The sequence below is a fragment of the Nelumbo nucifera genome, chromosome 3, assembly GCF_055504915.1.
Source record: "Nelumbo nucifera cultivar China Antique chromosome 3, China Antique-T2T, whole genome shotgun sequence".
NCBI classification, from domain to species: domain Eukaryota; kingdom Viridiplantae; phylum Streptophyta; class Magnoliopsida; order Proteales; family Nelumbonaceae; genus Nelumbo; species Nelumbo nucifera.
In genome coordinates, this window is record NC_142651.1 from 104,567,352 (window position 1) to 104,594,827 (window position 27,476).

Sequence of the window (27,476 nt, forward strand, 5' to 3'; positions counted from 1 at the left end):
ATGTTGAATTCAAGATTCGACATTATCGAACCAAATTCGGATAATTTGAATATCTAATCAGTCATTGGATATCCTATTCATATGGAATAGCTAATCGAGTTTGAATTCGGATATGACCTAATTCGATTTGATAAATATCCGAATTCAACTGATTATTCAATTCTTATATAAAATATTTAAATGTTTTATATAATTTATATATATGATAATTAAATTATATAAATAAAGTATTTATTTATATATTTATTAATTACCTAAAATAATAAATTAATCAAATTTGAATCGATTTAAATATTTAATCTAATTCAATTTTGAATTTGAATATTAATTTTCAATATTTGTCAGATATCGAATCAAATTCGGATATCAGATTTTCTAATTGGATTCGAATTCAAATATTGTCTGAATTTGATTAGAATAATTTTATAAAATAACAAAATTAAGGTAATTTTTTTTGGAAAAAGGACGCATTAATGGCGGTTCTCATGGGAAAAAGGACGCATTAATGGCTCTTTATTCGCTGTGTTCGGTGAAGGAGAACAAAGTCCGAGTTGGTCGACGCATTAACAGCAGTTCTCGCAGGAAATGGCACCGTCACTGTGTTTCTGTACCGGATGCGAAAACCGCTTTGGTTGATGAAGGCAGCATTCTCATATTGGTAGAGATCATGGAAGTAGGACATAGAGACAAAAAGAAGTCACGACGGCTGTTCTTTTGCAGATCTGCGAGGATAACTTGGTTTACTAGACCATGGTAAGCCGCAAAGGGGCAATACCGCCGTTAAAGGCTTTGTCTCAGTTTGGCACGACTCGCACCAAATAGAAGGTTGGTGAAACAATTTTTTCATCCGTTTCTAGTTTATCGTTACTGATTTCCGGTTTTCCGTCCTTTTTTTTGTTTGGGTTTTTGAGTGTGAAAAAATGAGAGAGTAAAGAACGAAAGGCAGGGGAAGACAATGAACATCATCATTGCCCTTCCTTGGTATTTAAAAAAAAAAAAAAGTTATTTTATAAAGATATTATATATTAAAGGCAAAAAGTTGCCCTAATCTGGTAGAAACCCTATTTATAACCTTACCAACTCAACTCAATGCGATCCTTTAACCAGGGCCCCATCAGCGCATGTTATAAACAGGAAAGCAGTTTTGGTAACATGGATGACAGGATGAAAGACGCACATCCAAAGTATGAAATCTGATGAATTCCAACTTGTCAAGAAACTTAGCAACCAATCAGCGAGGCCCACATATGATCGAATACCAATAATATGCATGCTGCGCTGTGTGGGCTGCACCAATGAGTTGGATTGTTCTCTTATCAGTTGAAAAGGAAAGTGAAGAGCTCCCTGCCTTCTTCATACCTCTCTGCTCCTGTAAAAATCGACACACGTTCCTCCAGGCGTATTCTTAGTTTTATCACCCATTGCTTGGCCAGGATCGGGAATATCTATCTACTTTGTATTTTTTTCATAGAGAGATATTCTCAATCTAAGGCTGCAAATGACTGTATAAACGGTATGTGCACGATCTTGTGAGTACAGAGTACTCAATCTAAGGCCACGATCATTTTATCCTCATCCTTTTAAAACGCACAAATGAAGGTTTCTTTTCTCAATCCGGATGCTGACGCTTTCTTTCTGGTTTCTAAGTCAAAATGATCAGCAACCAAATTGCTTTTCTTAGCTCTCTCTCACTGGTTGTTGTCAATGGAAAATGCTTTTCTCTCTTACCTACTCTATATTGGTCATGCCAATTGATTGGCTGTGTCTTTTCCGAGATCATATGTTTTCGATATCATTCCCTAATGTTATTTTATATATTCGTCTCATCCATGATCCTCATCCCTTCCAACCTTCTATCTTCCTGATATCTATAGACTGAATATATAATAATCTTGCACTAAAATTGGGCCTAAAAGAGGAATTACCATTTTCAGTGGTTCCTCACTCCCTCTTTTCAATCCTATTCCTATTTTTTGATGGCGTGGCATATGATGTGGATAACAACATAGTTCCCATAAAATAAAAATCACTATCAAATAAATTCATCGCCAATTTCTGAGAAATTGAATGACATGGCACCAATGGTACCAAACAATCATTTTTTTTCTGATTGTTGAGAAATCTTATCGAAAGAATCGACAATGATACAAAATATCACCTATATCATCGCAGGTGGATTGCACGCACAGATATGCAACATCCTCCTGTCTTCGGCTAAATTGAGGGCCCATTTGATTGATGTGCTTTCACTGACCCACATTACATAACTAGATGCTGCCACCTAAAAGCCCTCCAGATGGGACAATTATACAAAACATTGGCATTGATATATTCACTCATGATTGATAAATAAGTAGTCTCATATCATATTATACACTGAGGTGCAAGAAACAGTTTCAAGTGTGTTGCCTTCAAGCCCCAATCAAGGCTCAGTTTGGAAACGGTACAAATACATACATACAAAATAACAAAATAGAAGGTTTATACTCCGACATATTTGTATTTGTATTTGTACTCTTTCCAAACTGAGCCTCATGTTATGTCTTGGATTCAAGCCCCAACTCATGACCAACTGGTTAATTAGTATATTTGGTTCCGTTCTCTTTATAAAAGTTCCACCCAGCTAAATCCCAAAGGCCACACTACACGCCTCCCAATTTCATAGGGATCGGCTTCAGTCAGTGCAACGTCCATTCTAATAACCTTTACAACCTTGTATTGGGAATATCTCTGTACTTATATACTTTATTTCATGGGAAGATATTCCCAATGTAAGGCTGTAGGAGGCTGTTTGAAAGGTGTGAGCATAGACTTGTGTTCACTGAAGCTTAGCTTAAAGGAAGAGGGCTGAGAATTCTCTGTTAGAGTATAAGAGAAAGCTAAGACCATGACATGGTGGCATCCTTCTATTTAGTATATACTAGTGGAATGGCCCGTGCGATGCACGGGGTATTTGATATTGACGGTGATGTATAACTATACTTTTATATCTCAGGCATAGATGAAACTTCACATACTGTTCAAGTCCTAAGACAATTATTTAATACATAAAAAATATTATCCTCACAAAATGTCAATATCTAAATTTTATAATATACATATAATGTTGGTTGCAAATGCATCAGATTGAAACATTAATGCGCCAAATCAATGATAAAATTACATTCGACAACATTATATATGGGTACTATTCATCCCAATGAAACACAAAATTTATGGAAAATAGGAGATGCCACTCTTATCCGATCTTTTGTTTTATAATCACCTAAAACCTATGAAAATAATTACTATCAATGGTTAGAAGTAAACAAAACTATTATGTTAATTTATACAAATAACCATTGAATAGTAGAAGTCATTATCTAAGATGACTATTAAATGACTTACATTTAAGCCTAAAAACATTTTCTTCTTACGTTTTAACTAAGAGGAGATAAAGAAATTAGTTGGAAGCAAAATTTATCAACCAACCACTAAAGTAACATGTATGCAAACACCTTTTACGCATGTTGAACACCTCCGCACATCTATCCAAGAATAAAACAATCAAACAATTCATAATGTGTCACAACGTTGCATACAACTGAGGACATGAGTTGTAGGCCCTACTTAACAACCATACACATGATAATATACAGCCCTAATGGCCAAATGCCCTTATAAGCAAGGTTCTAAATATCGATACGCCTGATACGTCGATAGGGGCATATCGGGCAAGATTTTTTTTTCAAATCCGGTTCAGGGGGGCCAGTTTAAGGTTCCTCCACCCCCTTAACTGGTCAAAACCCCGATAAACACTCTGCAGGAGCGTATCGGGGTGCTCCCGATACAATACGTATCAATCGATACGGGCCAATACGTAACGATTCTTTGAACGTCACTTATAAGACCTAGGCCTAATTCCAAAACATGTTTAGGGCCCATGGAATGAAATTTCTATATTTTATTTTTTTTGTAATTTATGGTTTTCTTTGTTTTTTTTTGTTATTTTCATCGATTCTTATGATTTTCTACATTTTTGTAAATTTTTAGTATTTCTTTGTTTTTTTGTAATTTATATTATTTTCTTCTTTTTTGTGTTTTTATAATTATTTTGTAATTTTTATTTTTCTTTAATTTACTTTATTTCCTACTTTTTATATCCTTATTTATATATTATGCATTTTTATATTATATTTTTCTAGAATTTATGTATTATGTGAAAATTAATGGGTTGGGCAGGTTGGGTTGGGTTCTAGTAGGTTTGGGTTGAACCCAAAATGGGTCTTTAGTGGGTTGATGGGTCACGTGGGTTGGGTTGAAGCTCAACCCAAACCTAAGTACTTAACCCACACAATTTATTTTTAGAAAAGACAATGTTTTTTTTTTTTTTGCAAACAACTATCATGCACCCTCATAGAATTGGGACATGTCAGAATAACCAAAAAACTAAGGGATAGAATTAGTATGAAAAATTAGGGTCTTTTGACCACACTAACTGAATCAATCTCATTTTTATATATGGCAGTAGGTATAAAATTTTATTTTATTCTATAATTTATGGTTTTTCTTTATTTTTTTTTATAATTTATGTATTTTCTTCCATTTTTATGATTTTTATATTTTTTGTAAATTTCTCTCTATTTCTTTGTTTTTTTTGTAATTTATATTATTTTCTTCATTTTTTGTGTTTTTCACAATGATTTTGCAATAACATATTTACAATGGGAAAAATAGAAAGTTGAGGGTAAAGTTGGAAAATAAAATCAGGGTGTTTTGACCAAACCAATTGCAACATTCTCATTTTTTAGTATGGTAGGTACAGAAATTTCTATGCTTGTCTATATTCTTTTTTCTAAATTTTCTATGTATTTCTTTGATTTTTTGTAATTTATATTGTTTTCTTCATTTTATGTTTTTCATAGTTATTTTGCAATGACAATATATGCAATGGGAAAAATAGAAAGTTAAGGGTAAAGTTGGAAAGTAAAATTAGGGTGTTTTGACCAAACCAATTGCAAAATTCTCATTTTTAGTATGTTATAGAAAATTTTATGATTTTCTATATTTTTTTTTGTAAAATTTGTGTATTTCTTTGTTTTTTTGTAATTTATATTGTTTTCTTCATTTTGAGGAGAAAGGTGTGTAGCATAAGAGATACACCATTTCTATATCCTCTTTCCTACTATAGAGTAGGGGGAATGGATAAGATATACACTATGCAGAGAGCTATGGATTTAAAGGAGAGAATTAAGGTTTTAGAATTTATGTTTCCGTTTCATGTGTGAAAAATGTCATTTGGCTTTTTGCCTCCTGCCATTATGCACGTCAATTAATGGTGGGGCCGTTATTTGCATATCTAATGACTAGCATCATGATATTGGTTGGTCCTGATTCATTTATATTCGGATTCGAATCGAACATCTGTCTGATTTATATAGATGAGTCTATATCTCCTACCAACAAAATGCATTCCAAACACCTACGACCCTAACAAGTACAACCCCTATGGTATTATGTTGGTAGGGTGTTAGATTACCAGATTGGCCCAATGATTATAGAGAAAAAAAATACCCTAAATTGAATCAATATAATGAACCTAAGAGCATTTCATGATCCAATACAACTTATTACGTTAACGGAGACAATTGAAAAAATCAGGGAGGAAAAATAGACTTCATTTAATCATTTAGTTGATTGTTTCATGATGAAAAAAGAGGGGTTGAAAAAATGCATTCCTCCCTTCAATTTAAATTCGTGGTTTGGGCAAACCATCCGATGCTTGATAAGTATTGGCTCTAATCAATGAAAAAGTTCGTCAGGTAGGTGCTTCGGGAGAAGATCAAATAAGGCGAGGAATAGGTTCCACAACAGTCTTATTATTATTATTATATTTGCTTTATCTAATTACAAGTATTAACCGTTAATTAAATAAAATTAAAAAAATAAAAAAGCATAACAAAGGGTAAAAATGAAAAATGAAAAATGAAAAATGAAAAATCAGGATTTTTTATGCAACATTATCACCATCCTCATTTTCATAAATGGTACAGATATAGATATGATCATGCATTAATTACTTATTATTCTCTATCCCATTTGATTTTATCATGGATGTATTACCCACAATAGGCTACGCTTCCAATATGATCTATATGCATATATTTAATATATTTCATAATTTATTTTGTGGGTCTTGATTATTTCACAGATCGAGCTAATTCATGTTAATTGACAAATAAATTAAGAAATTTCGTTTGCTGTTATAAGTGGTGTTATTATAGGTTAATAGTGACGAAATCCATTATTAGCATTAGGCCTATATTCGTGACTATAAAATTTAGATACAGTAAAAAACAACATATGAAATTGAGCTAAGCTTCAGATATTGCAAGTCCATTCTCACACCCTTTGAACAACCTGCCGCAGTCTTGTATTGGAAATATCTTCCCATGAAATAAAGCATATAAGTACGGAGATATTCTCAATGCAAGGATGTAAAGGCTGTTGGAACAGACGCTGCACTGACTGAAGCCGATCTCTGATGATTTATACTAAAGTACGGGTCAAAAATGACCTGGTCCATTTAACTAATATAACATGTTAAATGGACCGGTTTCTATGATTGGATGTGTCTTAACTGTTTTAAGATTTAATTATTTCAATACTGCAATTATGTTCCATGTCTTAATTATTTAATTGCGGTATAGGGGCTTTTATATTAAAGAACGGTATATATTTAAAATTTAGGAATGAGAGAGATTTTAGGAATAGTTTTAGGAAGGGATATCAAAAGGGATAAGCATAGAGGGAAGATGGATGGGCCAAGCATGAAACATGCTCAGATGTCAAAACGAGAGAGGGGGAAGGGAATGATGAAGGGGCTTCATGAGGGAGAAGGGAGTGACGAAGGGGCTTCATGAGGGAGAAGGAAAGATAAAACGAAGAGGGTCTGAGAGTTCTTAGTGGGTAAGGGAGAAAGCTTAGGCCATGACGTGACATGTTTCTACTTTAGTATATATACAGATAGTAACTCATATTTAATGATCAATATTTATTAATAACTATACTTTTTATTATTTAATATATTGGCATAATTTTGTTAAAATAATTATAATATATTCCATAATATTCAAATTAATAATAATTTAACATATTACAAAATTAATGACAAGTTTATCTAATAATAGTATAATTATTTATAATTTCGCATATTTTTAAATTCAATAAATAATTAATGCTAGAAAAAGATATTTATTAACAAGAATAAACTAAAAATCTTAATCTATTTTAGGATAATCTATACTAATTTGTTTGAAATTATTGTTAGTAAATATCGTTAAACCAATATTTAGTAATAACATTATTCAAATTTAACCCAATATTAAACAATCATCAAATTTTGTTAATAAGAACAGTTACAAACAACAATAATTTGAAATAAAAATACCTAACAATCTTCAAATCACAAAAGGCATGAAATTAAACCAAATCAATTCACATCAAAATAAATTAAACCAAAAGGCATGATATTAAACCAAATTAATTCACATATCAAAATTAATTAAACCAAAAGGCACGAAATTAAACCAAATCAATATAATTCACAAAAGGCATGAAATTAAATACCTATTTTAATTATTTTTTATTGTTAAAATTAATTAAATATCATAATTAATTAATAAATATTTTATTTTAATAAATACTGTAATTAATAAAAATACCACAAATAAATACTGTAAATAATTCACAAAAGGCATGAAATTAAATACCGTTCGAACATTTTTGACCGTTTTATTTTATTTTTGTCAGATCGTTTGACCCGGTAACCGGACCCCTGACCGGTTTGGTCTCCAGGTTGATTTTAAAAAACCATGACGTTATGTCATTCAAGCGTGTGACTCATACGACCAGAAAATGGAACCGTTATGGCCACTGGTTTCGGGTTGATGGTTCAGTCGTCCGGTTCGAACGAACAGCCCGTTCTGATAACAAACATTAAAAAAATAAAAAAATAGCCAAAAAACATTGAACGGGTCAACAGGTTAACGGTTAGACCATTCGGGTCAATGGGTCGTTGACCGATTCAACGGGTTTTGGCAAGGACCGGGATTGGGGTAAAACGGAACTGGTTGCCTAAACGGTACCCAATTATAAAAAATAAAAAAGCGGACAACCCGTTCTGACATCAAAAATTATAGGCAAAACATTGAGCGTGTGAGGTCCATTAAGCAGTCTCATACGTGTTATGTCGTTTGAGCGTATGACTCATACGACCTAAAAACATAATTGTTTTGGCCACCGGTTTTTGAGTCAATGGTTTGACTGTTCGGTTCGAACGGATGGCCCGTTCTAACAACAAAAATTAAAAAAAAAATAAAGAAACGACCAAAAACCATTGAAGAGGTCAATGGTTTGACCGCCTGGGTCAATGGGTCATTGACCGATTCAACAATTTTTGGCCAAGGACCAAGATTATGATAAAACAGAACCGGTTGTTCCCAATTAAAAAAATAAAAAATGGCCAAAAACCATTTTACAAGTCAACAGGTCGATTGTTCGACCGCTCAAGTCAATGAATCGTTGACCGATTCAATGATTTTTTGCCAGAGACCGGGTCAACGGGTCAATGGTTCCATTCCAACACCTGCGAAGCAAGGCCCCTCCGCTAGTATTATATTATTATAATCATCCATGCCTCATATTTTTCTTAATTAAAAAATTATGTGCCAACTCACATGCCGGGCCCCCTCTCCAATCTGTCATGCCGTGTAAGGATGACACAGCCCACTTTAAACCTATATATTGGTGAAATAAAAATTAAGACATAAGTATGGGGGCTGTTTTATAATAGTTGAAGATTTTGGACAAATACTTCTTGCTTTGTATTGTAGTTAATAACATAATTAAATATTAAAGTTTTCAAGGATATATTAATTTATCCAACTTCATATCAGTCATTAAACAGTACACAACATTCTTAAAATCTTATTTACTAAAAGACAAAAGGAATAAGTTTTTCAATTCAGCAATTCAGCTGTTAATCAAACATTACCTACGTCTTTTTAAAAATGAATCTTCAACCGAAAGTTAGCAATATTGACCAGTACCCCCCTCCCCCCAAAACTGCATTCCTATTCTCATGAATTTAGTACGGTGCATGGTTCAGATTCATTCTACTTGTACGGTAGAGGTAAGAATTTTGAGGTGGGCTGAACAGAACTTGATAGAGACAGATGTTCTAGGTTTAGAAGTGTTATATATATTGGATAAACACGTCATACCACACTTGGTAAATTTAGGGGTTTTTATCGGTAGGTCCATGGTAGAAATCCAAATTGATTAGCCTTTTACGAAAAGTGAAACCCGGTTAATAAATCAGTATTTATTTTCAACTCTAGCCCGTATGCATGTCACATAATATTGTACGAAAATGACCCTTCTTAGTTAAAACCATACTAGTAGGGAGATGCACGGGCTTTGCTAAAGAGAAGTTGTAAAAGAAGGTTTAAAATTATTAATTAACAATCAATAACAAAATTGTTATTATCAATAATAACAATCAATAATTTTTTTATTATTTAATAATTTTTATTATTTTATATAAATAATATAGTAAGTAGTTACTAATATATATTTATTTTTTGGTTTATGAATTACTTATTGTTATTAATGATCAAATGGTTCAGACTGTGCCCTTTTAACAACTCTTTTAGAACATTTACTACATCAAAGTTTCAACAATATGTGGATGATTCATATGCATCAATTGAACATAATCGGTTGAACTATGTCATGTCGAATCATGATATTTTGTATTCTGATCTATATAAAGGTTTAAAAGATGCTGCTATAACAAGTGATTAAGATGCTTCAATTGTTGGCCGAAGACTTGTATTGTCATCGTCATTTACAGGTGGGCCACGGTATATGATACAACAGTATCAAGATGCAATGAAAATTTGTCAATGAGTAAAGATCCAAAATGAACTGAAAAAAATACCATGACAGTAAGCAGAAGATAGGTTTGATTTGGTTGCTAGTCTTTCACATTAAATTAAACCAATTGCTTTCAGATTTGAAGAAAGATAAAATTTTTGGGGAAGTTGTTGTAGGTACCTATTTTTTTTTATCTTAGAGTCTTTTATACAAAATTTTGAATCACATTATAACTTTCGTAATATACTTTTATTTTATTTTTAATTATAGATATTCATGTAGTTTAAATTCAAAAATGAGGTCTCCCCCACTCTCACATACTTATTAAATTGGCAAAAAAAGACAAGCCTGTTTCAACAAATGATATTGATAAAATAATATGTGTAGAATTGCTTGATAAAGAGACAGATCCACTCTTATATGAAATGATGAATCAATGTAATACATGATCAATGTGGGAAACACAATCTGAATAGCCCATGTATGATTAATGGGAAGTGTTCAAATGGTTATCCAAAACCATTTTGTAATGAAACAACAACAAATAATAGTGGATTTGTTATTTATTGACGCAGAGATGATGAGAGAAAAATTATGATAAATGGAGTTGAAGTTGAAAATCAATGGGTAATTCTATACAATCATAACCTATTAATACGATATGATACACATTAATGTTAAATAATGCGCATAAAAAAAGATAATTAATTACTCATATGAGTACGTCCATAACAACACTGACTGTGTAACTGTTGTAATTGAAGATAACAATGCACCTTATATAACAGGCAAAATGCCACAATATAAGGTTGATGAAGTCAAACAATGTTGTAATTGTCATTACATTTCATCAATTGACTCACGTTGGAGAATAATTAAAATTGAAATCTATGAATATTCTCTTATAGTTGAATACTTGCAATATAATTTGCTAAATCAACAATTATTCATCTTTTCTGATACTGATAATCTCACCTCAATTATTTCTCACCCAAGTGTTAGAAATGGTATGTTAACAAAATGGTTAAAAAAATAGAAAGTATGAAAATGCAAGAACTTTAACATATGCAGAATTTCCATTAAGATGGGTGTGGAATAAAAATAGGAATGAATGGACGAAAAAAAAAGGGAAGGACTAACAATAGGGAGTTTACATTATGCACATTCGACTTCAAGTGAAAGGTATTATTTGCGTTTAGTTCTTTATAAAATAAACGAAGAAACATGAATTAAGGACTTGAGAATGGTTAATGCGGCTCCAACATTTAAAGAGGTATGTTTAACTCTTGAGTTACTTGATGATGACAATGAATGGATTCAAATTCCTCGAAGATTTCTTATTGACAACAAAAATGGAGTTAAGCTTCTTATTGATACAATGTATCCACATTTTAGAATAGAAATTTAGATTAGTCATATTTGTAACAACGTGGTATTTTGGCTCCAAGAAATTGAATGCTTGTGAGACTAACTCAATCATGCTATCTATGTTACCAAAAAATATGCTAACATATCTGAGTATTGATACTTTGGTTTTAAATGTGATGATAATGAAGTTGAGATGAATCCTCCAGAATTGTTACATTCTTTTAATTTTCCTTGCTTTCCAAACCATCGCTTAGAATTGAAAATTGGGGTCCCGTTATTATTGTTGGGAAACAAAGTCATTAAAGCCAAAATTATTACGATGACTAATGTAGTGAATATTGTATTTATTCTAAGAATTGTTCTCTCACCCAGTGACAAAGAATGGTCATTTGTTTTCTCATAGACAACTATATGTTGTTATATCCCGTGCAACATTTCCATCTGGATTAAAAATATTAATACAAAATAAAGAAGATGACCCTGATGATTTTACCCAATAATGTTTATAAAGAGGTTTTTCAGGATATTTTGCAAAATTATGTATTCTAATTATTATTAGTACCAAAGGTCATAGTCTTCTTAAGTTATATAATTTGTACATTCAATTTATTAATTCTCTTATTGTTTAATTATTCTATTCTTTTTTTTATTTAAATAGTATAAGACCTCCATTGCCTAAAGTTTACCGTTGTAAAAGTCATCAATTAGTGATTAAGGTTAAAAAGGGAATTAAATAAAGAAATGTTCATCGAAGGCAAACCAATTAAGTTTAATTGTTTATAAAAAATGCAACATGCATCACAATTAAGAGAATATGATTTCTATATACCCTCTCAAGCCGTAGTTGATGTTATTGTCAATACTCTTGGATCAAAGTGGGAAAGAGAAATTACAAATCTATTCTCTCATAACAATTTAGATGATTCTTTACAATTAATAGATCTTTTGATGGAAGAAGACCGTGATATTAACAAAATGTGGATTGAGTTTTAGCAGAGGCCAAAAGAAGAAGAAGCATCTCTTTGGAATCATTATAATACTAAAATAAACATCTATTATCAATTAAAAAAATAATGATTTTTCAGTAACAAGGGATATTTTCTATCATGCATTTTACACTACCACCACCACTATTAGAATTAAGCTTCAGATTCATTGAAAACCAAACCCCTGAAGATTTTGGGGAGTTATTGGATGTTTTATATGACTATGAAGATGAACTCATGATGCTTTATGGGGTAAAATAAATTGAACACAACTTAAATCTACCTAATGAAGAAGTTGTTCATCATTGAGCATATTTAATTGGTATGTAGTGTTTCTATTAAAATGAACATTACTCATTTTCAATGTTTAAAATTAATAATTAATATTATAAATTTGTAATTGTTCAGGTTTTTAGCGTGGACCTTTATGCAACATGGGACTGACGAGGATATTTTCATTGTTTTAATTTTTTAAATGCTTCGTTTGGCCTTGACATATAATTTAAACATTACAATATCTACATTGCTCATTTCTTCTAGATTATATATCGTATAATTTAAACATTACAATCCTTCATTATGATGGTATTATACTATATTATTGTGATGTCAAACATAAAATGTATGTTTACTGTTATTTATTTTTATTATTTCACTTTTTTTTAACAAATCCTCCGCTAATAAGCCATATTAAATTATTGCCCCATCAATTGACATTCCATAAGGATGATGCAAGGCTAGTAGGGCTTATTTTTACTTAATTGCCATACTGTTAAATGGGGAGTTTGATTCATCATGTAGACCTAACGGGGGTTTCAACAATGTTGCCCTTTATCTCCATTATCTCTATAGCTCTTTATTCCTTGTCACAAGCTTTTACTTAGGTTGAAGATGGTTCACTAAAGGGATTTAAGCTTTCGAAGAGTGCCTTGCCCTCAATCATTTGATGTAATTGATAGTGACATTCTAGTTTTTGGCAGAAGCAGTGAAAGGGAACTTGAAACATTTAATTCAATTTTTTGGAATTAAGTTCTTATTCTGGTCAGGAAATTAATTTCTTAAAATCATTCATTTATTTTAGTAGAAATGTTCATCAAAGAACACAGGCTACTCTTACACAATTATGGGAGTTAATCTAACTGAATACTTGGCATTTTCTTATCGACAAATTAAAGAATAAAAAAATCTAGCCACTTGAAAGGCTCATTGTCTATCATACGCTGATAGGGAGATACTAATTAAGTCATAGTATTTAATCCCTTTCTACTTATTCCATGTCCACTCGTACTTTGCCTCAAGCTATGCATTCCAGAATTATCTCAATTGCTAGGTATTTTTGGTGGGGTTATAGCCCCAGTCAATTCCATATATTTGATTCGGCCATGGCTCAACAAATACTAGAGATTGAAATCCCATATCATCCCCACTCAAATTGGAACCGCTTTGTTTGGACCTTAACACTACATGGGTGTTTCACTTGTCATTCAACGCAAAGTGAATTAGCTTCTACATCGAATTCATAGTTGGCTCTCTCGGAGCTGGATATGCCATGGAATTATGAAAATCCTTCTGGAATTCTTATGAACTTACACCGAGAATAAAATGCTTCAGCCCACTTGATAATCTTAGTATCTTTAGCAAGTGTTCTATTATTTTTAGAAGGGACAATGTTAGAAATTTATGGATAATATTGACATTAATCCATCGTCGGTGCTTTCAACATCCAATTCACAAGTAAGCGCAATGCGCTCTTTGAAGCATGAACATCTAACTCTTCTACTATTTTCAACACAATCTTCAAACCCACACCTTCAGCATAGGAGACCACCTTTGGCTCCATTTATTAAAATCACTATGGATAGTGCCAAGGGTGTCCATTATTTAGGTCTGGGTATTGCCTTACATGATCATCATGGTGCTTTTTACTTGTGGTCAGGTAGTTTACACCAAAGTGATAGAACCCATTGTTTTCAAAACGGGGCCGAACTGAACAATTAGACCAGAAAAGCCTATCAATTTTACCCCAAAAATCGTTGACTTGGTTAGCGAATCGCTGACCCAGGTGGTCAAACCGTCAACTTAGACAACATTTTTTTGTCATTTTTAATTTTTTAATTTTTTTTTGTTAGAATGGTCGTATGTCCGGATTAAACAGTCGGACCGTTCGACCCGGGAACTTGTCCCCATAACGGTTCCTTGTTTGATCCGATTATAAAAACTTGGTTAACCTAGAGGTTTTTGAATCTTGAGTTATTTTGTGAGGGTTTGTTGCTCGAATGGTCTCTACATCTTTCTCATATTGTATTAGAAGGAAACACACATAAGATCACTAAGTTCTATTGGATTCTATTCTCAATTCTCACATTGAGATCCCTTGGTGATTGTTTACAACCATTGCTAATTGCAGGCCATTTTGCATAGTTTCTCATCTTTTCAGGTCTCCTATATCTCTCATATAAGCAATTGTGCAGCTTATACTATTGCTAAATTTGTTTGTATGTACAATGCAACGATCTTGAACTTGGTTTGATTCTTCCTACTTTTCTCAGGCGCATTTTTTTTTTCATTCATGTGCTAACCCAATGTCAAAGAAGAAAAAAGCATTACCTCACTTTCCCTTTGATTTGAAAAAGACCCCCTATTAGTTAACCTTGAAAATTTTTCTCATGTGACTACTTAAATTTTTCTAAATCCCTAAGCCACCCTTTTTCAACGACTTTTTATATTTTTTTTCCAATTTCCATTTGTTACTAGTTTAGTTAATATTAATTGCATGTGTTTATTGTAATTCTAGGTTTTATGGAAGTTTCTTGGTTTTTTTGTGGCAATTCTCAATTTATAGAAGTTTTTTGGGTGGTATTTTGGTAAATTAACTTCTCTCGTTCGACTTAAGGGAGTAGAGGGTCTTTGTTTGAATCTAAAAGTTTAAGGGGGGGTCTTAAAGTATAGGATAGTACTATGTATGGGTGCAAATCGGGCAGGTTAGGTTAGGTTTATGGTTAACCTAGGCCTAAGCCCAAGCTGAGCTTGAGGTCAAACCCAATCTTTCCAACCATAGCCCAACCCGCACTGTAACTTGATGCACTCAAGTTGGGCGCGGGCTGGTCAATGAACACACTCTAAAAATATACATATATAGATGCATTAGAAGGAAACACATAAGATCACTAAGTTCCTGTTGGATTCTCACATTGAAATCCCTTGGTGATTGTTTACAATCATTGTTGATTGCAAGACTATTTTGCACAGTTCTCATATTTTCACCTCTCGCATCCCTTGTATTGGCAATTGTGCAACTCATACTATTGCTAAATTTGGTTGTACAGTGCAATGATCTTGCACTTGATCTTTTTCTTCCTAATTTTCTTAGGCTTGTATACGAATGAATGATTTGGTGCAATGAATGATTAACTATTGGCTTTTTACAAAAAAAAAAAAAATAAAAAGAAAAAAATAGAAGCATTTTTTTCATATATGTATCTTCCACCCAATCTCAAAGAATAAAAAAGTATTAGCTATAGTAGTTATCTCACTTTCCCTTGGATTTGAAAAGAGACCCCCAATATTAGCATGTGACTATTTAAACCTTTTTAAATCCCTAAACCATTATTTTTTCCAATGACTTTTTAGCATTTTTTTAATTTCCACTTGCTACTAGTTTAGTTGATATTAACTACATGTGTTTATTGTAATTTCAGGTTTTCATGGAAGTTTCTTATTATTATTATTATTATTTTTTTGCAATCCTCAGTTTATAGAAGTTTCTTGAGTGGCTATTTTGATAAATTAAGTTCTTCACCTGTTCGACTTAATGGAGAAGAGGGTCTTTGTGAGAATCTAAAAGTTCAAGGGGGTCTTAAAGTATAGGGTAGTATTATGTATGGGTGCAAATCGGGCATGTTGGGTTTGGTTTATGGTCAAGCTATTCGGATACGAGATATCCATCCTAGTCACTATCCTAAATTTTGAGATTAAGGCTCAAGCCCAGATCGAGCCCAATCTTCCCAACTAGAGCCCAACCCACATTGTAATTTGATGCACTTGGGTTGGGCTCAGGCTTGGGTTGGTTAATGAACCTGCTCTAAAATTATACATATATGAATTAATTTATGCAAATATATATACAAATGTATGTACATACAAATATGTATGTGTATATATCTATCTATCTATAATCTACATATGTATACATATGTATTATGAATATGTATAGTTGGTCCAACTTGGGCTAGCTTAGGGCTACACCCGAGTATATTTTGAAAAATAAAAAAGTCCAACTTCTTGGGCTTGATCCCAACTCGATGACTGAAAATCCAACCTCAACCTGTGTAAAATTTTGGACTGGATCGATTTGGGCTCGGGCTGAGCTCGACCAAGTTGCACCACTAGTACTATGTATCTTACCCTTTTATTTTTTTTTTAATTTTTAACTCTATTTTTAGGGTGTTTTCAAAGTTTGCTAATGGGTTCGCTAGTGCCAAATGGACCCACCTTTTATTAGTCGAGTATGGATTTCCTACCTGCAAAACACGTGCCCATCCCTTACCAACATGATCTGTTACCGCACATCTTATTCATGGCGGGTCTCACTTTTATGATGGATCGCAGTCATGGTGTGATGTGCGGTGTTGGATGAAGTTGGTAGGGATTAGAAAGTGTTTTGCTGGTAGGAGTCTAGGAGATCCCAACTCTAGTCAAGCCATTCTTGAATCAAACCGGAAAAGGGTTCGCCTTCTAATTAAGAACCAACTGAGGGCTGACTCATTGGTGTGTTAGTTGGTTTATTCTATTGATGTAAAACCAAATCCCGCAACAAACACTTTGGGGAAAAAAAGGGTGACTAAAAAAAATTACTTCTGATTTCTAAGACTTGCGTAGGCTTGGAGTATGGCAAGGAACAAGGGACATCCTAGAAACTAAACAAGCCGATTAACATAACATTTCGCGAGGCGAGGAAAGCTAGCTATACGGGTAGGCGAAAAGCGTATAATCATACGGTGGCCTTGAACACCGCTATTTGGCACACCATGCCCACGGCGTTTAACGGATGAAGTATTGATGGTCAAAACGATTCCACGTTTGCATTCTGGGTTAGAAAGCTCGTATGGATAGAATTGCTACTCTCATTTTGCTCTCGGCCCTAACCCTAGATAAGCCGAAGTGGTATAAAAGGATCTCTTTGATCGCTTCTTCTTTTCCTGTCTCGCAGCAGCAAGTCCGCCGGGAAGGAAGACACGAAATGGTGTCGTTGAAGCTGCAGAAGCGGCTCGCCGCTAGCGTTCTGAAATGTGGGAGGGGCAAGGTTTGGCTCGATCCCAATGAGGTCAACGAAATCTCCATGGCCAACTCCAGTACGATTCTCCCCATATCTCTTTCAATTTCAATCTCCTTTTCGTTCCGTCTTTCTTTGCTTGTCAACAGGATTAACTCGATCTGTTGAAGCCATCGCTTCTCTTGTAATTATTTCATTTGCCTATTGTATAAGGGTTGTGTTTAGTGAACAAAGCAGACCTTATTATTTTCATTTCCTAGTATAGTTCATTTAGTTTCAGCTGGATCGAGGAACCCAAATGGTTGCCTTACAAAATTGGCGATGCTTTTTGTCTGTGTATTTTCTAAGACCGTTGTAGTATGAAGCGATATTTGTGCTAGATATGACCTAATCAAATGGTTTTAGATTAGCAGCAGCTTCGTTATTACTTTTATGGTTGAAGGTTCTGCATTTCTAGTTTGTAGAGAGAGTTACTATGGTTGACAATAGCCATTGTCGTTACATGTACAATCTGTTGTTCTTTGATTTTAAGGTTTAAATTTTTCCGCGCCTGATAACTGTTAGGCGAGCCATACGTTCTAGTATGCGTTGTTTTGTTTCTAGTTTCTTTGTGGTTTAAACATTGTAAGTAAACTTTGAATACCTATTCGTTGGAGTTTCTATACTTAAGCTGCTATTTTCGTCTGACGAGCGTAAGATTGTTTTTTATTTTCTTCTAACTTGATGATTTTCATTGTGCTTGTTGGCACTGTTTGTTTTACATTAGGATATCTGTAGTGCTCTATTAAAATTGGAGACAGTCTCTTACATTTATTTCATTTACTTGGTGGTCTCTATGTTTGATGCTTTTCTAGGTTCATTTTTTCCATTACAGGCTTACATCTTCTAGTCCAACTTATATTTGCAAAACTAAATGTTTATTCATGGTAGGCTTCACGATATAAAATCTGAATACTGCACTAAAATTCTCTATTAATACTGCATTGCTGCCGCAATGATGATTGACTCTGCTAAGTGACAATGCAACTGCTTAGAAAGAGATATTTTTAAACTGTTGAAGTGAGCAGTAAAAAATCAATGGATTGATCAATTTATTAAAGGAATAGAATCATGGAAATCAATAATTTCCTCCAAAGGAATCAGATAAATCCTTTTAGGTAAATTAGGAACAAATCCAAAATTAGTATTTGTAGCAAAATACCAAAATACATGTGTATGTCACATTTCTCTGGCCACAACTCCATTACACAAATAGAAAATTGTAAAGACCTTCCTGATATATTTTTTTGGGTTACTTTATTTTTTTTCTTGTTGAGATTGCATATATTGATAGCTAATTCCATTTTCCTTGCTGAGATGGATTTATCTTTGTGATTGCTATCTGCAGGGCAGAATATCAGGAAGTTGGTGAAAGATGGTTTTGTCATTAGGAAACCAACCAAGATCCATTCTCGATCTCGTGCTCGCCGTATGAAGGAGGCCAAGAGAAAGGGTCGCCATTCTGGATATGGTATGCTTTTCATGATAACCATAAACATTTTAGTTGCCTGATACAAGTTACTAACCAAAAGAAAATAATCTTCTAGACCTCTAGTTGATGGATTTATTGATTAGTAACGGGTTTATGAAAATTTCTCTTACATGAATGATGAAATCAGTTTGTTCTTTTAAATTTTCTCCATCTCTATTGAAGGGGCTTAAGATGTCTAAAGGAAAGTGTGGAAAACAGAATAAAAAATCTCACTCCAATCCTTTCTTCATTTCATGTAATCATTTACTTGATTACAAGACAGGCATTTGACTGTTCACTCTAAAATGTTATAGGTAAACGAAAAGGTACAAGAGAGGCAAGACTACCAACAAAGGTGCTCTGGATGAGAAGGATGCGAGTGCTGAGGCGTTTGCTCCGTAAATACAGGGAATCCAAGAAGATTGACAAGCACATGTACCATGACATGTACATGAAAGTGAAGGGTAACGTCTTCAAGAACAAGCGTGTCCTGATGGAAAGCATCCACAAGTCTAAAGCTGAGAAGGCAAGGGAGAAGACTTTATCTGACCAATTTGAGGCAAAGCGGGCCAAGAACAAGGCAACCAGGGAAAGAAAAATTGCTAGGAGGGAGGAGCGTTTGGCTCAGGTAGGAGGAACATTTGCGAAATTTGTGTTCTAGACATAACATGGAGTCATGAACTGTTCTCAGGACGAACATTGCTTCTAGGTGTTGTGTGTTAAGAATATTTTCTAATCCTGCTTTTTGACCAAACTGTCAAAAGTTCTAGGCCCTTTTGAGATATCTCCACTGAGCACTCCATTCCAATCAGTTGGAGTCAAGCCATCTAATTGATTAATGGATGTCGGGTGGCGAGCTATTTTTCCCAAAATATTTCTTTATTTGGTTTTTAATTCAGCAGACACTTTCTCTTTCTTTACATTTCTACTTTGCTCAATGCTCAAATTAATGATTGACATTCTTGAAATGCTACTGTCAAGATTTGATTTCTGAATTCATCATTTTAATTGTGCAGGGACCAACTGAACGAGCCCCACCGGCAGCTGCTCCTGCATCTCAAACATCCGAGTATGCTGATGTTACTCGTTTGATTTAATCTCAAATTCTTGATAGATCAACCGCGACACACGTTTTGACTTGCTAAAATGATTGTGTTTCCTTATGCAGGGGAACTAAGAAAGCGAAGAAGTGAGGCAGCAGGGAATGGCTAAACGGTTTAATGATACTGTGCTATCTGGAAGTTTTTTTTATATTTTTATTTTTTATTATGTAGTAGAGAAGTTTTGGATAGCGCTACAATTTCTGTTTTTTGGTCCTTGTTCGGGTTTTATTTGTATTCCAGAGCTTTTTCTTTCATGTTCAAGATATTCGAGAGATTTAAACATGAAAATCTTAGGACTTTGTTTTAGTTTCTCATTTTTATAATAGGTGACTCCGTCTGTTTTTCTCCCCATTTGTTAATGCAATGAACATATAAAGCATGTGCTTAAATGTGCTATTCATCTTAAATTCGTTGGATTGAAAATTTATTTAGGTTGTTTGGTTTGATGGGAAATTGGCCAAAAACAGAAAGAAGAGGAATTTTCCATAGACCACTACTTTACCAGGGAGACCACTAAAATTGGCAAGCATGGTATGCAGTTGATTTATCTGATTCTGCCCAGCTACCAGCTTCTTTAGTTTCATACCTTCTTTCTTAGTGAGTCGCGATCGCGATTCGTTGAAGGTTTTTTCAGGAAAAGACTGAAGCTCCGGTCGTTTCATATTTGGACCTGTTCTGGTGGTGAAATTTCACATTTGCTAATTCAGTAGTATGGCTGTATGGGAATGCACATATAGGGATTTCTTAAATGTTTTCTTACCTCATCGTTTTTATTTGCTGTTTAGACTTCAAGTAAAATAAAAAGGAAGCAAATTAAAGTACCAAAGCGAACTGGAACAGAATTATGCACTTTGTTTGATGCACTATATACCCAAAAAACAGTGGAACTTTTCTTAAAATGAAATAGTAGTATATAAAATAGTAGCTATATATGGTTTCTTCTGTTACAAATTTTATAGTTGATAATGTTAGTATGTTCCCATCAATATATATGATTGATTAGAAATCATAAACATAAAATGTTTGAATTAAATTTTCAATAATAATAATAATAATAATATAGTTCAAAATTTATATTATCTTTATTAATTAAATCCGTAGAATATCATAATATATTAATATATAATTCAAAACTTAACATTACAATTTATATTTTGTAAATCAGTAAATGTTACTTTTTACATTATTCATTATACACATTCAAACATTAAGTATACAATTCTTCTCATGAGTATTTTAGGATTTATTTTAAAACTTGTATACATGAGTGCTTGTATACAATTCTTCACATCTTTAAAGTATTTTAGAATTTATTTTAAAATAAATTTAGTTCCAAAACCGATTCCACTAAGATCAATCAAGGCTTGGTTACACCTTGTGTTAACCAAGGTGGATTCCACCTAGTTTATTCCAAAAATTTGTAATGAGACCTTACTCGCTAACAGGTTGGATACCGATTCGAGATCATTTCCGTTCGAACCGACCCATTTACTCACCCATAGATAGAGAATAGGGTTATTGGTGTGAAAATCGGGTTGACACGAATTATCTCTCGGGCATTGGGTCGGGCCCAGTGCTCCACCGACCTTGCACGCAGCACGCATAGCCGTTGCCCAGTTTTGTTCCTGCGCCTCCATTTTTTTAGAGGGACACCGTACAAACTCGTTTACAGTACGAGGTTAGTTAGATTTGGCGCCTTAAGGAATTGGTATTCACTATTCTATTTCTATCGGTTACTCGTGCCCCAAACAAAATCCATTTAGTTAGCAATAATAATAATAATAATAATAATAATAATAATAATAATAATAATAATAATAATAATAATAATAATAATAATAATAATAATAATAATAATAAAAAATAAATAAATAAATAAATAAGTAAAATCCACTTGCTGCTCATGCCTTATCCTCCCTCAGTTCCTCCCACCAGCAGATCATGAACCCAACATAGCTTCATTTCTCGAAATTCTCTTTACTATCTTTCTGCAAGTGTAACTACTCCAAAAAGCACCAGAATACAAACCAAAGTATTCGTATAGATTCTATTTTCATATTTTCTTTGTCAAGTTTGTTAACTTTAACTGTTCCCCGGGCTCCTTCAATGGCTTCAAAGCTGAACCTTCAATCCAACCTTTCCTTGTTCTCCCCCTGTTTTCTCTACCCTTCACCTGTTGCTGCTTCTGCTTCCCCGCTTGGAGTCAAAACTCCTAACAAACTATCGTTTTTCGGCGTCACATGGTCCAAAATGCAGTACGAGAAAACCTTAGTACCTGTATTGTCTAGACGGTTGTTCCTACCTTCGGTGTCAGGGATCTGGGATGCCTTGACGGGAGGCAATTCAGCTAGTGAAGCTGTGGCTTCCATCAGACGTGGAATGGAACTCTTCAGACAGGTATAAGTCTGCATTCTGTGGTTCTACCTCAATTGCAATTTCTTTGTGAGACGGCTTTCTCTGATTCTTGTTCTTCTAATTTATCCCAAGGGTGATGTTGCTGCGTCGTTAATAGAGTTCGATCGAGCAATTGAGCTGGATTCTCGTCAGAGGGCATGTAGGTTGCTATATTTCTGGTTACATATATCTGCCTCGCTTGTGAAGTTTACACTGGATAATACAAATTTTGAAATGACTGTTACCAGATCTTTGGCAGAGGGGTCTGTCTTTATATTATTTGGATAGGTAGGTTTTTATCTTACTAAATCTGATTTTTCAATCTTTTTTCATCCGTTGTCTTTGCAGTTGAGATAAACTTGACAGGGTAATAACTTTCCTATTTGTAGGTTTGAAGAAGGGGCGGAGCAGTTTCGACTAGATGTTGCACTGAATCCTAATGATACGGAGGAGTCTATATGGTGTTTCCTCTGTGAAGCTCAATTGTATGGAGTGGACGAAGCAAGGAAACGATTCTTGGAGGCAAGTTGGTGGTCGTACAGTAGTGCTAATTCTTACTTTCTAATTTCTATCCATGCATTGCTTAGTCTATTTGTTTAGAATGCATGCAATCTGGCTGAACGATTGGCTTATATCTCTAGTTATTTGTAATAACCTAGGGGGTTTCTATTTGTTTGAAGTATGACCTTAAATATGGTAAAAAGAGATCTGTTGCTGTTAAGAAAAGGAAACTAGTTTATTGTCAAGGATCAATTAGAGGTATCTGCTAATCTGCAATAAAAAATTGTTTTAGAATTTACACATTTTTCCTTACAACTTTGAAAACACAAATATAGAGTTCAAGATATAAGGCATAATAGGCCCAAAAAAGAGGGATTAGAATGGAGGATTAAGAGCAGTCTATGCTGAAACACCAACCAATAAGCAGTTGGAAGTGTGGGAAAATGGGATGGTGGTGGAGTTCAGGATGTGAAGCTAAAACAATTTGTTTCTTTTGTTTGATTCTTTCAATAGTGTGTATCTGAGCAAACTGTTTCATCGGTTTCTTTGTCTTCCTTAATTGTCAACTTTGAAGAAAACAAAGGCTAAGAAGGTATGTTAAAGGAAAACAAGACCAGAATGGTTTTTCTAAGAACTTATTTATTTTCATTTACTCCCAGCCAAAGGGGCAGGGGGCAAACCACTTTCTTTCCCTTTATCTTTTCTTCCCTTCCCTTTCCTTTTCTCTTTTTTTCTTCTCTTTCTTTTTCTTTCCCTTCCCTTTCTTTTCCTTTCCTTTTTTTCTTTTTTCTTTTTTTTTTCTGTCTTTTTATATAAGATGTGCATGAGGCGCACGAGGCATATGCCTCTAGCACGCCTCATGAAAAAAGCGCAAGAGGCGTATGCCTCAGAGGTGTCAGCGCCTCTAGCATACGCCTCAGGGCGTTTTGGGGGAGCGCCTCGCTGGAGGCCATGTGTTATGGACGCATTCCTCGGGAAGACATACCATCGCCGCCGGTAGCAGCAGAAACCTGACCCACCGCCAGCAGTAGTAATGATTCAGTGATTCTCAGTCTACCCAGTTCGGCAGCAGCAGTCTCATCCAGATTAGATTAGCTTATCTTGCTTGTTCTTATCTTATTTTATTGCTCTTATCTTATCTTGTTAGTAAGTTATCAGATTAGGATTAGCTTATCTTATCCTTAGCAAGATAGAACTGGAAGTCTCCCTATTCAACAAGGAGACTCCCTCAAATTAGGACTCTTGTAATCTCCTATTTAAGGAGACACCCTTATTGAATGAAATCATCAAATTATTCAGTCAACAAGTGAGTTAGGAGAGTTGGTGATTGTAGAGAAGATGGGCCGAATGGCCCATAGACTGTCATTTTATGTTATGTTATGTTTCTCTCTGTTGTGGGCCTTATTCTAGGCCCATACTCTGTAATAGTCTGTTTTTTGTATTTTCCTGCTCACTCAAGGGCCTCTCTGTAATTTGTAAAAGATTAACTTATTAATAAGATGTTTAGAGTGTTAGAGAGGGGTTATGTTCGAACCTCTTACTCTCTAACACTCATTGCCGCCAGCTCTCTCTTCTCTTCCTCTCTTGTTTGTTCATTTTCTGGTTTGCATCTAATATCAAACAGTTCCATACATCAAGTGGGCTGTTTTTCAACTTGGTATCAGAGCGGGTCATTGCTTGGCGTGTCCCTCATGTGGTTCTAGTTCAGCCAACTACATGAGGAGGTTCTAGGGCTGAAAGTTTACAGTCATCCGCCTGGTTCTTGGAGGTCATTGGAGGGTGCCCAAGTGTCTATACACTTGGAGAAGGGTTCGGTGACCAGGAAGAATCAGAGAGCAAGTTGTTTGGCCTGATTTGAAATCAGAGAAAAGGACTTTCGAAATTATCTCAGAGAACAAGTGTTCGGCCTGGTTTATAGTTGAAACTAGAGACTCTCTTGCTGTAAGTCTTTTCTCAGTTCTTTGCTGAGTTATTTTTTTGTTATCTGGGAGGACTGTTAAAGCATTCAAAACACCTCCATTCGGCCCACTGTTGCTGGACTGATTTCTGGGTTATTCTGGAAGTGTGGTTCGGCTGTTATTGGGCTTCCAAACTGCTAAAAAAACTGATCTAAATTAAGTGGTACAAGCCTCTACTTAGTTCAGCTGCTTCTTGGACTTAGACGAAGTGTTCTTGAAGAGATTTCTGCTTGTTAACAGTGAAGTGTTGACTGTTGCATACATAGTGTTTGTAAAAAGTCCTCTTAGGTACTGTGGACTGTTTTCTTTGTTCTCCTTGGGAAATTATTGTTGGGAACCAAGAATACATATTGTTTGGAGGCCTACTGATTGTTCCTTGAAGGCTGAATCAGGGTTTCTCCCCTTTGAAAGTGCTGCCACCGAACTTGGTTCTCACGGCTGTCAGTTCTGAACTGAGTTTGTGAGTTGTTTTGTTTGCTACTGTTTCAACTCAATCTGAGTTCTTTGAAATCAGATCACTTTTAAAGGCCTGCCGAAACCCTAATTGAAGCTGTTACATAATGGACTTCTCAGAAATTGAGAACAAGAGCACTGCTGAATATGGACATAATTTGGAAACTACAACTGATTCCTTGTTGGCTGTAACTACAGTTAAATTGGATGGAACCAATTATTTGGCCTGGTCACAATCCGTAAAAATTCATATTTGCAGTAGAGGAAAGTGGGGGTTTATCTCTGGGAGCAAGAAAGCTCCCCCAGAGGAGGATCCCTCTTATGAGAAATGGGTGTAGGAGAATTACACAGTGATTGGGTGGCTTGTGAACTCAATGCAACCACAGATTAGCCAACATTACTTGTGGATGAACTCGGCTAAAGAAATCTGGGATAGTGTTGCAGAAACTTACTCCCAGAAGTTGAATGTTGCCAGAGCTTACAAACTGAGAAGTGATGTGAAGATTCTAAGACAGGGGGAGAAATCACTTGCAGCATACTTCTCAGCCCTAAAATCTATATGGCAAGAAATTGATTTGATAGAGGCTGTGACATGGGATACCCCTAAGGATGCTGAAACATATAGGAAATTGGTTGAAAGGAATAGGGTCTTTGAGTTCTTGACAGGGCTCAATTTTGAATATGACATTACAAAGCAAAACATCCTGTCCAAGGAAGATGTTTCATTGTCTCAAGCATATGCTTTGGTCAGCAGTGAGGAAAGTAGGAGGAAAGTGCAGGTTCAAGGGGTTAGTATCAATGATCATTTTGCAAATATGGGAATCAAACCCAAAGGAGTTACAGGAGCTCCCAGTGGCACAGGAAAGAAGGAGGTGGTGTGTGAATATTGCAAGAAGCCGAAACACACTAAGGACAAGTGCTGGAAATTGCATCCCAGTCTTGTTCCTATCCGATTCCAGAAGAAGAATGACAATAGAAAGACAGGAAGTGCACATACTGCCACAAGTACAGATACAGAGTTTGAGTCTGCAAGTGCACAATTGGCAGCCATGAAAGCTGAATATGAGAAGTTTGGAAGGATGATCAGCCAGCTTGAAGGTGTAACTTCATCATCCAACCCTTCTGGAAGTCCAGCCACCATTGCATTTGCTCACTCAGGTATAAGGGCTTTTGCTAACCATGCATCTACCTCAGGTAATCCCAAGACCCCTTGGATCATTGACTCAGGTGCTTCTGATCACATGACCAACCTTTCCACTTTGTTTGTGTCATATGATTTGCTTCCTGGCCGTGACAAAATCACCTTAGCTGATGGTTCTCTTGCCCCCATTTCTGGCAAGGGAACTGTCAAGCCTACAGACTCTTTACTTTTATCTTCCACTCTTCATGTACATAAGTTAAATACCAACTTGTTATCTGTAAGTAGCTTGACCAAGTCATTGGATTGTTGTGTAACCTTTTTCCCTTCTCACTGTGTGTTTCAGGACCTGAAGTCTCGGAAGGTGATTGGGAGTGGCCATGAAGCGAATGGAATATACTTGCTTGACACCCCTGGCCAATGCTTTGATCATCCCAAGAATGTTGCTTTTGGTTCTACTTCTTCAGAGTCTGTCAGTCAAATTATGTTGAGTCATTGTCAGTTGGGTCATTTACCTTTTTCTGCTTTAAGTCATTTGTTTCCCAAACTGTTTAAGGGAGTCAGTGTGTCCAGTCTCAATTGTGAGTCATGTCAGTTGTCAAAGCATTGTAGAAAAAATTACCCTGTGAGCAATAAAAGATCCTCTTTTCTTTTTCATATTGTACACTCTGATGTGTGGGGGCCTTACCACTTACCCTCTATGGGGGGCTACAAATACTTTATCCTGTTTATTGATGACTTTTCTAGATTCACTTGGATATACTTAATGAAATCCCGAGACGAAGTCCCGAGACTTGTGAGGCAATTTCATGAGCTTGTTTTAACTCAATTTGGTACCAGAATTAAGGTTTTCAGATCTGACAATGCAAAAGAGT

At 34.8% G+C, this 27,476-nt stretch overlaps 2 protein-coding genes across 4 annotated transcripts in view; both read left to right on the forward strand.

Annotated features, from left to right (window-relative positions):
- The first annotated feature begins 17,458 nt into the window (after nucleotides 1-17,458).
- LOC104598886 (large ribosomal subunit protein eL19y) lies at nucleotides 17,459-20,564 on the forward strand. The gene is made up of 5 exons (XM_010261160.3): nucleotides 17,459-17,623; nucleotides 18,932-19,054; nucleotides 19,369-19,682; nucleotides 20,071-20,123; nucleotides 20,223-20,564. Exons 1-5 carry the CDS (start codon nucleotides 17,512-17,514, stop codon nucleotides 20,245-20,247), a joined length of 627 nt encoding a protein of 208 aa, XP_010259462.1. The 5' UTR covers nucleotides 17,459-17,511; the 3' UTR covers nucleotides 20,248-20,564.
- Nucleotides 20,565-22,048: 1,484 nt separating this feature from the next.
- Nucleotides 22,049-27,476, forward strand: part of LOC104598885 (Tetratricopeptide repeat (TPR)-like superfamily protein) — a 34,394-nt gene continuing 28,966 nt past the window's right edge. Inside the window, exons 1-4 of one of the 3 annotated variants that reach the window (XM_088901710.1) lie at nucleotides 22,049-22,554; nucleotides 22,645-22,711; nucleotides 22,800-22,839; nucleotides 22,941-23,073. In XM_088901710.1, the coding sequence (XP_088757836.1) occupies nucleotides 22,264-22,554; nucleotides 22,645-22,711; nucleotides 22,800-22,839; nucleotides 22,941-23,073 (531 nt within the window). In that variant the 5' untranslated portion in view covers nucleotides 22,049-22,263. Of the gene's footprint in view, nucleotides 22,555-22,644; nucleotides 22,712-22,799; nucleotides 22,840-22,940; nucleotides 23,078-27,476 lie in introns of all 3 variants that reach the window. The other 2 variants (XM_088901708.1, XM_088901707.1) reach the window with 2 other exon arrangements.

Excerpts from the sequence above, each read along its gene's own strand:
- LOC104598886 (XM_010261160.3), top strand. The coding sequence starts at position 17,512 with ATGGTGTCGTTGAAGCTGCAGAAGCGGCTCGCCGCTAGCGTTCTGAAA. Across the intron at positions 19,055-19,368 it reads GGGTCGCCATTCTGGATATG|GTAAACGAAAAGGTACAAGA; the intron begins GTATGCTTTTCA and ends AAAATGTTATAG. Across the intron at positions 19,683-20,070 it reads GGGAGGAGCGTTTGGCTCAG|GGACCAACTGAACGAGCCCC; the intron begins GTAGGAGGAACA and ends TTAATTGTGCAG.